This window comes from Bubalus bubalis, chromosome 23 (assembly GCF_019923935.1).
Source record: "Bubalus bubalis isolate 160015118507 breed Murrah chromosome 23, NDDB_SH_1, whole genome shotgun sequence".
In the NCBI taxonomy this organism is placed as follows: Eukaryota; Metazoa; Chordata; class Mammalia; order Artiodactyla; family Bovidae; genus Bubalus; species Bubalus bubalis.
The window spans coordinates 17,140,983-17,153,200 of NC_059179.1; the positions used below are offsets into that span (position 1 = coordinate 17,140,983).

The window sequence follows — 12,218 nt, forward strand, 5'->3', positions numbered from 1 at the left end:
ACATCAGCTACACCGACAGGGCAGCCCGGGTACCCCTGGATCCAGAGGCAAACAAGGCCGCTGCCCTCCCCCACCCCCTCCAACCATAGCGGCCAGGGCCACCTGATACTGGCCCCACAGGCAGGCCTGTCCTGTTCATTGCCCCCAATTCATCTACAGAAGGTTAGTTCTCCAGACAAAGTTCCCTTTGCACCTACATTTCTGGGACGGATGGAAAGAGGGTGTTGGCAGAAAGCCAGAAATACAAGTCACAGAAATATCATCTGTTTTACTTCCCCATCTTTTCTCTCTGACTATATGTTCCTGGGCTCCAAAATCACTGCAGACAGTGACTGAAACCGTGAAATTAAAAGACGGCTTGCTCCTTGGAAGAAAAGCTCTGACAAACCTAGATAGCGTATTAAAAAACAGAGACATCACTTTGCCAACAGAAGTCCATATGGTCAAAGCTATGGTTTTTCCAGTAGTCATGTACAGATGTGAGAGGTGGATCATAAAGAAGGTTGAGTGACAAAGAACTGACGCTTTCAATTGCTGCAGAAGACTCCTGAGAGTCCTCTGGACTGCAAGGAGACCAAACGAGTCAATCCTCAAGGAAATCAACCCTGCATATTCATTGGAAGGACTGATGCTAAAGCTCCAATACTTTAGCCACCTGATGCTAAGAGCCAATGATTGGGAAAGACCCTGATGCTGAGACAGATCGAGGGCATGAGAAGGGGGAGAGAGGATGAGATGGCTGGATGGCATCATCAACTCAATGGACATGAATTTGAGCAAGCTCCAGGAGAAGGTGAAGGACAGGGAAGTCTGGCATGCTGCAGTCCATGGGGTCACAAAGAGTCAGACATGACTAAGTGACTGAACAACGATCCGTCCCTATGCACCTGCCCTCATTTCTCCTGATGGTCTCCTTCTTAGGACTGCAGGCCTGGCTTTGAGCCTCCCTATCTGGTTGAAGTAGCCCCAGGGTGTGGGACAAAGAACAAAATGGGACGAGCATCCCCAAGCCAGCAGCCTCAGCACTTCCACAAGGCTCAGACCCATGTTCTTCCTTTCCTGTGTTTTTTTCCCCCTTAAACTCAAACAACCAAACTTGAAGAAATTTGGAAAAATAATTCCATCACCACAGACTCTCACTTCTGCAGCACAGTATGCTAATGACCAGCCACCTGGGGTTGGGTGCCTCAGCAGTCACTACCCGGATGACCCCAGACAAACCATTGCCACACAGGGCCTCAGTTTCCCCATCTCTACAATGGGAGTGGTAAGCCATGCCCACTTTTGTGGATCTGCAGGAGAACAAAATGAGATAAGCAGGTAAAGCCCTGCCCTGATGACTGGCAGCTCAGCTCAAACTAGGTATAAAAAGAATGCATTGTCTTCATGCTGCCCTTTCCATCAAAGGTTAAGAATAACTGTTTTCTGCATAGCTGCTTTCTTCCTGATGATCATTTTTATGAGTGGTATAATCTCCCATCAAGTAAACACACAGAATGACCCTGCTCATTCCCCACCTTCACGCGGGTGATGTTTTTGTTTCCTTCGAATTAATACAGACATTCCCAAGAGGGGAATTATCATGTCAAAGGGTCCCGATTTCTTGGTCTCTTCCTGGGAAATGCCTCCTTTCAGCACCACATGCCTAAGGGAAAACCTGGGGAGAAGTCCCAAGGGCATCTCCTCATCCTCCACGGCCCCTCCCTGCCCGCCTCTTCCGCCCTTATTTCTGCCAGGAATGGTGATGCCAGTTTAGGTTAATCCTGATATTAGAAGGACAAGAAACTCTGGGTGTTGGGGGGAAGTGCTGGCCTATTTTAAATTAAAGCAAGAACAAAAAGCCCAGAGTTACAGAGCAGGGGCTCTTGGCAATGCCTGAGCCCCCCTGGAGTCCTGGGAAAGGAAGGGATGCAGCCTTCTCATGAAGCAGAAGCATCACGGAGTCAAGGACCAGACCAGTCCTGCTCCTTGCAAGGCTGGAAGCTGGGCTGATGACCCACGGGCGGGACACTGGCCAGGCCTTGGGCACAGAGCTCAGCACTTGAGAAGTGTTGCCTCACTTAATCCTCACAAACCCCCATTAGGCGATGATTTCCTGATGTTCATCTTACAGAGGGGTTCACTACAGGCCAAAGCCTGCAGGGTGGTATTTGTAGCCCTGAGCTGATCCACCTGGGGCCCTTCTCCTCCCAATAAGCCCACGCTGTCCGGCAAGGGTTGGGATTCAGCTGAAAGGGCGTGTGAATGTGAATACACGGAAGGATTGGTTTTCTCCTCCAGAGGTCTCTGATAACACTCTGGAGACATTGCAGGATTCGGAGGCGCCTAAGTGAGCTATGCACTAGGTCAGCCTGTGGCCCACCCCACCTGCAGGCCTCGGGAAGTGCCAGGGAGCACTCAGTAGCCAAGGTGGGCCTCGATCTCCAGATGGAAACTTCTCTGCCGCACATCCTGGCTGGAAAGCTGACAGCTCTTGGCTGTACCACAAGCAGGGACCTACCTATTCCCTTCTGTCTTCCCTAGCCCAGGTGTTCCACTCCAACTTTAAATTAAAAACTGCTCAGTTGTGTAGGTTTTGATTTTTACTACCAAAAACATAGCAAAAGGGTGGTTTTGCCCTGATAAAGGCAGCGATGGATTAGCTCATTCCGTGGGGCAATTATGGTCACTATGTTTACTTTTGCTACAGTCACTCAGATTAAGAAATGCCATCAAGGTGTATATACATGTCAGCATTGATCAAATAGGAGCCTGGTGGGCTCCAGTCCATGGGGTCGCAAAGAGTCGGGCACAACTGAGTAACTGAACACACACACACACACACACTTAAAATACCAAGTTTACTGTCAGTTCAGTTCAGTCGCTCAGTTGTGTCCAACTCTTTGTGACCCCATGGACTGCAGCACGCCAAGCTTCCCTGTCCATCACCAGCTTTGGCATAGCTAATGTAGCAGAAGTAGATGCTTTTCTGGAACTCTCTTGCTTTTTCCATGATCCAGCAGATGTTGGCAATTTGATTTCTGGTTCCTCTGCCTTTTCTAAATCCAGCTTGAATAGCTGAAAGTTCACAGTTCATGTACTGTTGAAGCCTGGCTTGGAGAATTTTGACATTACTTTCCTAGCGTGTGAGATGAGTGCAATTGTGCGGTAGTTTGAGCATTCTTTGGCGTTGCCTTTCTTTGGGATTGGAATGAAAACTGACCTTTTCTGGTCCTGTGGCCACTGCTGAGTTCTCCAAATTTGCTGGCATATTGAGTGCAGCACTTTCACAGCATTATCTTTAAGGATTTGAAATAGCTCAACTGGAATTCCATCACCTCCACTAACTTTGTTGATAGTGATGCTTCTTAAGGCCCACTTGACTTCTCATTCCAGGATGTCTGGCTCTAGGTGAGTGATCACATCATTGTGGTTATCTGGGTGATGAAGATCTTGTTTGTACAGTTCTTCTGTGTATTCTTGACACCTCTTCTTAATCTCTTCTGTTTCTGTTAGGTCCATACCGTTTCTGTCCTTTATTGAGCCCATCTTTGCATGAAATGTTCCCTTGGTATCTCTCATTTTCTTGAAAAGATCTCTAGTCATTCCCATTCTATTGTTTTCCTCTATTTCTTTGCTCTGATCACTGAGGAAGACTTTCTTATCTCTCCTTGCTATTCTTTGAAACTCTGCATTCAAATGGGTATATCTTTCCTTTTCTCCTTTGCCTTTAGCTTCTCTTTTTTTCTCAGCTATTTGTAAGGCCCCCTCAGACAACCATTTTGCCTCTTTGCATTTCTTTCTCTCAGGGATGGTCTTGATCACTGCCTCCTATACAATGTCACAAACCTCCATCCATAGTTCTTCAGGCACTCTATCAGATCCAATCCCTTGAATCTATTTGTCACTTCCACTGTATAACTGTAAGGGATGATTTAGGTCATACCTGAATGGTCCAGTGGTTTTCCCTACTTTTTTCAATTTAAGTCTAAATTTTGCAATAAAGAGTTCATGATTTGAGCCAGAGTCAGCTCCCAGTCTTGCTTTTGCTGACTGTATAGAGCTTCTCCATCTTTGGCTGCAAAGAATATAATCAATCTGATTTTGGTGGTGATGTCCATGTGTAGAGTATTCTCTTGCATTGCCGGAAGAGGATCTTTGCTATGATCAGTGTGTTCTCTTGGCAAAACTCTGCTAGCCTTTGCCCTGCTTCATTTTGGTACCCCAAGGCCAACCTTGCCTGTTACTCCAGGTATCTCTTGACTTCCTACCTTTGCATTCCAGTCCCCTATAATGAAAAGGACATCTTTTTGGGGTGTTACTTTTAGAAGGTCTTGTAGGTCTTCATAGAACCGTTCTATGGAACCGTACTGATGATGGAAGTAAAGTTCGATGCTATAAAGAACAATATTGCATAGGAATCTGGAATGTTAGGTCCATGAATTAAGGTAAATTGGAAGTGGTCAAACAGGGGATGGCAAAAGTGAACATCAACATTTTAAGAATCAGTGAACTCAAATGGACTGGAATGGGTGAATTTAACTCAGATGACCATATTATCTACTACTGTGGGCAAGAATCCCTTAGAAGAAATGGAGTAGCCCTAATAGTCAACAAAAGAGTCCAAAATGCAGTTCTTGGGTGCATTCTCAAAAACAACAGAATGATCTCTGTTCGTTTCCAAGGCAAACCATTCAATATCACAGTAATCCAAGTCTATGCCCCAACCAGTAATGCTGAAGAAGCTGAAGTTGAATGGTTCTATGAAGTTTATTGTATATCAATCATATCTCAATAAAGTTGTCAAATAGAGGGAAAGGGAACCCATTATAAAGTTGAGAACATAGTACATGTAAAGCGTAGAGTGTAGTTCTTAATATACAGTAGGTACTCAATAAATCATTACTAATAAAGGTGATGATGACAATTTATGACAAAGCTTTGGCACCTACCCAGCACTTGAAAAATAAAAAATGAAACACAGTTGGGGCCTTAAGAGTAAGTGGGAATTCTGAGCAAATGGTCAAGCTTTGTAGATTCGTCAAGAAGAGAAAGACAGGATATTAAATGACTTACCAGAGCTCATGGTGGTGACAAGACAAGTCTTCTGCAACTGGGGTCTGTACTGCTCTGCAGAAAAACACAAACACACAATGGAATTGATGAATGGCAGGTTCGAGATAAATCCCTATGGTTCACTTTAAAAAATGCAAACACCATATAAGCCTTGATAAAACCAGGGGGCTGAGCCAGGAGTCACTTAGCCAGGCTTCCGGTTCTTAACTGGCTGTGTACTGACATGACCTTGGACACATCACACAACCTCCTTGACCTCTGTTTCATCACCCATACTTGGTTTTGATACTATCCAAGAATCCATTCCACCTCTAACATTCTATTAAAAACCTCGTTACACAAGTCCCTGTGGATCGGGGAGAGGGTGAAGGAAAGAACAAACTTTCAGGACAGAGAAGTAAGTCACAACACAAACTGGTTACTGGGGACTAATAATAAGATTATATATAGCTTATTATGCTCAAAGAAATGCTGTAGGTGCCTTAATATATTAATTCACTTGATCCTCACAAAGACTCTACAAGGTAAGTGCTAGCGTTGTATTAGTTTACAAAGATGAGGAGAGCAAAGCATACAGAGGTGAACAGCTTGCTGCGCATGTGAGAGTTGCTTCTGGAACCCAGAGAGCCTGACCTGAAGGCCCAGGCACGTAGGAAAGACACTCTACTGCCTTGAGGTGGGAATGCCGTCCACTTCCTGGTATGTAAATGGTAACCCTCTCATTTAATAAGGTCCCATCCAAAGTCCCCCCAAAACCACTGGGCCGCTGTCACTATAGTTGTACCTCTTCTAGAATCTTATCTAAATGGTGTCATAATATATGTAACCTTCTGTACCTGGCTTCTCTCATTTAGCATAAAACAATTTAGCAACTGGCCATACACGTGTGGGTCTATCTCCGGACTCTGTTCCATGGATCTGTCTTTATCTAATCCATTATCTTGATGACTAGAGCTTTATAGTAAGTCTTGAAATCAATGTGAGTCTTCCAGTTTCATTCTTCTTCAAAACCATTTTGGTTCTTCTAGGTCCTTCACATTTTCATAAAAATTTTAGAGCCATCTTATCAATTCTCACCAAAAACAAAAACTACAAAAAGCCTGCTGGAATTCTGAATGAGAACATGCTGAGCCTATATATCAATCTAGGGAAAATTAACATTTTAACAATATTGAATTTTCCAATTCATGAGAATAGACTCTCTCCCTTTATGCAGATCTCCTTTAATTTCCCTCAGCAGTGTTTTGCAGTTTTCAAGGCACAGTTCTCACACTTATTTTGAACACAATGTCTAGCTGAACACATCTGAAGGACAATCTGAAAGGCAAGTCTTCAAGAAATGAAGAACCTTGCTATTTAATATGTGGTCTGCAGACCAGCAGCACTGATATCAGCTGGGAACTTACTGAAAAATGGAGAAAGTTAGAAATCAAACCCTTCCTCAGCTGCATCAGAACCTGCATTTTAACAAGATCTCCAGCTGGTCTCTATGTACTTTCAAATGTAAGACACAATGGTGTAGAGGCCATCAGCTTCCCAGTTCATGAATTCTGTAATAAGGTCATGGTATGGTCCCAGGGTCTGCACCAAGGGACATGCTTTAATTTCCTTTTTTAACACTGAAGTCAGGCACTGGTTTCCTTTCTGGGCAGTTACCTTGTTCACTGCCCTTGGAATTGACTGCACAGAACCTGGGGGCAAAAGGGAAATCATTCTAAGTCCATCTCAGCTCAAAAGAGCAGTAATTCTGCCTCTGTCACTGTCCCGTACACCTGGGACTACCCGTGACCTTCAACTGCCCCTCCGATTGTTCTCTAAGCTGTGGGACCATTCACTCTTTCAGTTAAGAACACAACCTGCTGTGTTCTGTACGCGCGGGCGGTTTCCAATCTTGGTTATGATACCTCCGTTTGCTTCCCAGGGCCAAAAAGGATGTCAGGATATCATCCAAATGCTTTACTTTTTAAATAATTGTAATAATTATGCCAAGGTTTTATTTAACTTTTAAAGCACAACTGAAGAAACGTTTTTGTTTCAACCATGCAGTTATCTTAATAGAGAGTATTTTTCTTTTGCAATCCTTTCTAACCTTCATCTGCATAAATAGTATTTACATAGTTGTAAACAATGTCTGCACAGCTTTGTGTTCCAGTTCTCAAATATTTTATGAACAGTTTTCTGGATTTTTACAGTCATACTCATCATTTTAATGGCTATAACATTCCATAATTCATTTATCAACTCCCTCTGCACAGTTTGTTTTAATTTTAAAAATAAATACAGAAATGGAATACTACTCAGCTATAAAAAGAATGAAATAATGCCATTTGTAGCAACATGGAAGGACTTAGCATCATACTGAGCGAAGTAAATCTGACAAAGATCATATGATATTAATTTTATGTGGCATCTAAAAAATGATACAAATGAACTTATTTACAAAACAGAAATAGACTCACAGACATAGAAAACAAACTTACTGTTACCAAAGGGGCAAGTGGGGAGGGGAGAATAAATTATTTTGTGATTAACAGACACATACTACTATATATGAAATCAACAATAGGAATCTACTGTATGATACAGGGAACTATATATACACACAATATACATATAAAACTGAATCACTCTGCTGTACACCTGAAACTAACAACATTGTAAATCAACTATAGTTCAATTTTTTTTCAAAAGTACATAGCACAATAGCATTCTTAGGCTGGAGAAGAAATTGGAGAATTGGAGAGTCTCCAAGTGGAGAACTGGAGAAATGGAAATGTTTTATAAAGCAAATAAAAAGGATGCCTCAACTCATACGTGTTGAGTCTTGACCATCTGTTATAAGTGGGTCACCCTTTGTACATTTTATATTTCTTAGTACAGATACTAGTAGCTTCTAGATGTCAGCCCAACCCTTATTTAAAAAGTGGTCTAAGTATATATGGGCAGGGACAGAGTCCCAAATACTAACCATCACTTTGCCTCAAACATCCACCAACCAGAGTAGATGCCAGGTGTAGCGCCCTCGGTGGGGGCGGTGGGGACCCTCCCCAGGCCAAGTGTCTACAGTTTAGTGGCAGGATTGCAAGAAGATGGAAAGAGAATGGGCCCAGGGCAGGACACAATTCCTGGACCTTAGGAACTTGTACGACAGTAGCAGGCAGCGATGGCAATGTCTAGGCAGCTACCAGCTCCGCACACAGAGACTGTGGGGGTAGTAGACTCTGCTCTGTGCTCTCACTTCATTGTTTACATAGGCAGCAGGTGACACGAAGCAGGGGGTAGTTTAAAATAAAAACTGCAGCAGTGGCAGTTGTACCAAGGACGGTGCCTGGTGTCCCGGCCCTGGCGGTGGCTGAAACAGCAACGACACCCCACCCAGACTATTCTAGGGCCTTGTGTTGGCTCTGAGTCCACCAGCTCAGCCTCTCTGAATTTCTGCCCCTGTTCTGAGGGTGATTCTCCTGCTTCTGGCTAACTCCAAACTACCTGAGATCTTGCCAGTAAATCCCCCTTTCAGTCTGAGTTAGCCAGAGGCAATGTTTGGATGTTTGCAACCCAAGCAGCACAAGATGAGGGGGAGGAGGGGGCCCCCAAGGTTTTGCTAGAGAAGAGAGGCATCATCCCTCTCTCCTGAGTAAGGCCACCCACAGCTGAACCCCAAGAGGCTCAGCAATCGGTTCTGTCCCCATGGCCTGAAGAGCTCAGAGTCAGGGCTGTGGGGATGCAATCAGGAAGCTGCACAAACTGAGGCTGAGCAGAACACTGAAGGCTTTGGAAGTCTCAATCTAATCCAGGCAGTTTGTTTAGAGACAGTCCGAGTATTACCATCGTATGTAGAATGTGAGAGTTTATCTTACATAAAAACCTCTGACACTTACTGTTTATTTAAAAATGAAGCTGTAAAGGGTTTGAGTCGGTTGAGAACATGATGGCACATCTTTGGAATTTCTCCCCCAAGTCCCCTCCAAAGGAGGCAGAGGGCTTTTGGGTAAAAGCCAAAAAGATGGACAGTGCCGCCTAGTGGCAAAACTGGACCACTGCAAGGGAGCAGCAATCCCTTGGGGGGGTTGCAGGAACCTAGTGTCTCAGCTTGGGTGGGCCAGGTAGGGTCAAGCCATCATTCCACCCCCTTGGACTGTCGGGACATCTGTACTTGGTCAAAACACCACACATCAACACAGACATTCCACCAAAAGAACAAGATGTGAAGTAGCCAGTCTTGTTAAGAATGCATCCAAATAATTAATGGTTCTGCACCATCAGTCTCTGATTCCACGACCCTATAATTCTGAGATAAGTCTTAATGACACAGTGAATAATTACTAAAAAGCAAAAGTTATGCTCATGTTTCCAGCTGAAACAGATTCCAATAACTAAATATGGACTGTTTATTGGGAAAGGAAAAAAGGTCCTTCCTTATATGGATGATTTCAGGAATATATGACAAGGGAGGAGTTGAGTTTGTCTGTAAAAATGAATTCAAGGTCCAGCAAAGATTCTTGGAAGAGAATGAGCCCCTGGGTGACCTCCACACAGCATGCTCCCTATGACTTTTGGTGTTTTGTCTCCATTGCTTCTTTACACACACACACACACACACACACACACACACACACCTGCAAGATACTGGAAGGGTGACACTGTGTTATCCTCGGAACTGAGCATTTAGTGTTCAGTTATGAACCTTGTCCCCATCTCTATTTGGTCTTCAGAACCTAACTTTCAAGTCTTATGTTCAAAATAACCAAAGACTGTCTTTAACTCCACTATAGCTTCCCTACAAGAAACTAGTTTCCCATTCAACCTAACTATGATAATACTTCAGCTTTGCAATACAATCTGGGACTTGATATCTATACTAATAGTTATTTATCTAGAACTATCTATCTATAACTATGTTTGCAGGTACTTCCAATGGCTTGAAAAGAATAATATGGACAGCTCACAAAGCCCACAATACATGCTTGACCTTACTGCTTTTATATTTGCTGATCCACCAGCAAAGGCATGTTTCTCCAATTATTTGACAGTTCATCCTCTTCTCAACCTCTAGTTAAGTCATTTCTCTTCAAATGTATTCTCGACATTATTAGAGAGGGCGCAGAGACTCTTCAGAAAGCCAGAAAGGATAAACAATGAGTTGCTAACACTTCCTTTCAAGGGGAGGAAGTTAGGATAAACTTGACCCTGACATTAACTTCAGCCTGGAATTCCATGACACGGTAGGGGGCTCAGAACACAACAAGCGCATGGTTTCTGTGAAAAGACTGATGCTTCTGGAGAGAGAGCAATAGGAAAACACATCAGAAAGGCCATCCCCCACATCCTCCCATTTCCTCCTGGAAACCCTCCAATATGGTTTCCGTTCTAACCAATTATCTAAAATGGCCTTCAGAAAGGTTTCCAGTGCACACACATGGCCAAGCCCAACAGTTTCTGCAGCGGTAGGGGCCTCACTGACCTTTCCACTGAATTTAAGACAGTTAACTCCTTCCTCCTCCCCCAAGCACTTTCTGGTCCTGATTTCTAAGTGTTGCAGCAGACTCATTACACTGAGTCATGAGGCTCTTCCTTCTACAATAGAATGGGACCTCTGTAGTTCTTCTAGGAGTTTAGAGATCTAGAGGACCCTGAGCTGTGTCCTCATTCCTTTCCAACTACATGCTCACTTCCTGGAGGATTTCACATGGACTGTTAGAACCAGAAGGATCCGTGCAGGTTACTTAGCCCCTTTGCCTAGTTTTCCACCTGTTTTGGAAGAAAGTTCCATGAGCCCCTCAGGCTACTAGGATAGCCGTGCTGTTATGGATTTCATTCATTTACTCTTGCTGAGCTTTCCTTGGATGAATGGGCTCTATGGCTACTAAAGAAACAGAAATCTAACACACGCCCTCATTATTTCGGTGCAAAAACAGATTCAGAAAAAGTCTCCCGTAGTCTTGCTCTTCATTCCATCTACTAAGCCCCGTTTCCCTCCTACTCCTCTTTTTTTCCTTTTGAATTTTTACTGGAGTATAGCTGATTTACACTGTTGTGTTAGTTTCTGCTGTACAGCAAAGTGAATCAGTTACACACATACATATATCCACACTTTTTTAGATTTTTTTCCATATAGGCCACTACAGAGTATTCAGTAGAGCTCCCTGTGCTATACAGCAGGTCTCTATTAGTTATATATTTTATATTTATATTTATTTTATATATAGTAGTGTGTATATGTCAATTCCAATCTCACAGTTTACTCCTCCCCCACTTTCCCCAGGTAACCATAAGTTTGTTTTCTATGTCTGTGAGTCTGTTTCTGTTTCATAAATAAGTTCATTTGTGTTGTTTTAGACTCCACATATAAGTGATATCATGCGATATTTGTCTTTCTCTATCTGACTTACTTCACTCAGTATGACGATCTCGAGGTCCACCTATGTTGCTGCAAATGGCATTATTCCATTGCAGCACTATTTACAATAGTCAGGACATGGAAGCAACCTAAATGTCCATTGACAGAAGAATGGATAAAGATGTGGTACATATACACAACGGAGTATTACTTAGCCTCATATCCTTCTTCCTCCTCAGGGCACCTTTGGTCTCCTGGCAATGGACACTGAATTCCAGATGAGAATCAACCCTCCACAGCTAATGCATGAACTGGTCAGTGCCCTTTTCTCCTTATAACTTCTGATGTCACTCACCAAACATGTCCTGTGTACTGTGTACTAAATGCTCACCAAACGTGCAACATGTCCTGGTAATCAGTTACAAAAGGGTAACTGATTGCCAAGGCTATTACTCATCTTTTCCCACCCTGCCTTCCCAGTCTCCACTCCTCCTATCAAGCCCTCTGGACAGCGAGGCCCCTCCAGCAGGACAGGGTCTTGCTCATCTCTGTCTCCTAACGTCCAGCAGGATGCCTAGCTCAGAGCAGGCACCCATTAGTGTTGGTGGGTGAATGTCCCTTGTGCCTGAGTGCATTGCTTTCTCTCCCTCCCCCTGACCTTCCGTCCCACACCTGCTGCGTTGTCTAGTCAATTCTTCTGCCCTCCTGACTCATGCACCCCAGCCACCTCTGCTTTTCCATCCTCACACTCACCATTCTATTCCACTGCCTCATTCCCAGACCATTACAATGGCCCAATAAGCCTCAGAATCACCTTATAGCCCAT

The 12,218-nt window shown here is 43.7% G+C and overlaps 1 protein-coding gene across 50 annotated transcripts in view; it reads right to left on the minus strand.

The window, feature by feature from the left end:
- Positions 1 to 12,218, minus strand: part of SORBS1 (sorbin and SH3 domain containing 1) — a 231,492-nt gene that overhangs the window by 114,623 nt on the left and 104,651 nt on the right. For 46 of the 50 annotated variants that reach the window (XM_044935433.2, XM_044935469.2, XM_045164213.1 and 43 more), the window contains one exon: positions 5,056 to 5,109. In XM_044935433.2, the coding sequence (XP_044791368.2) occupies positions 5,056 to 5,109 (54 nt within the window). The remainder of the gene's footprint in view (positions 1 to 5,055; positions 5,110 to 12,218) is intronic. The other 4 variants (XM_044935455.2, XM_044935451.2, XM_044935450.2 and 1 more) reach the window with 1 other exon arrangement.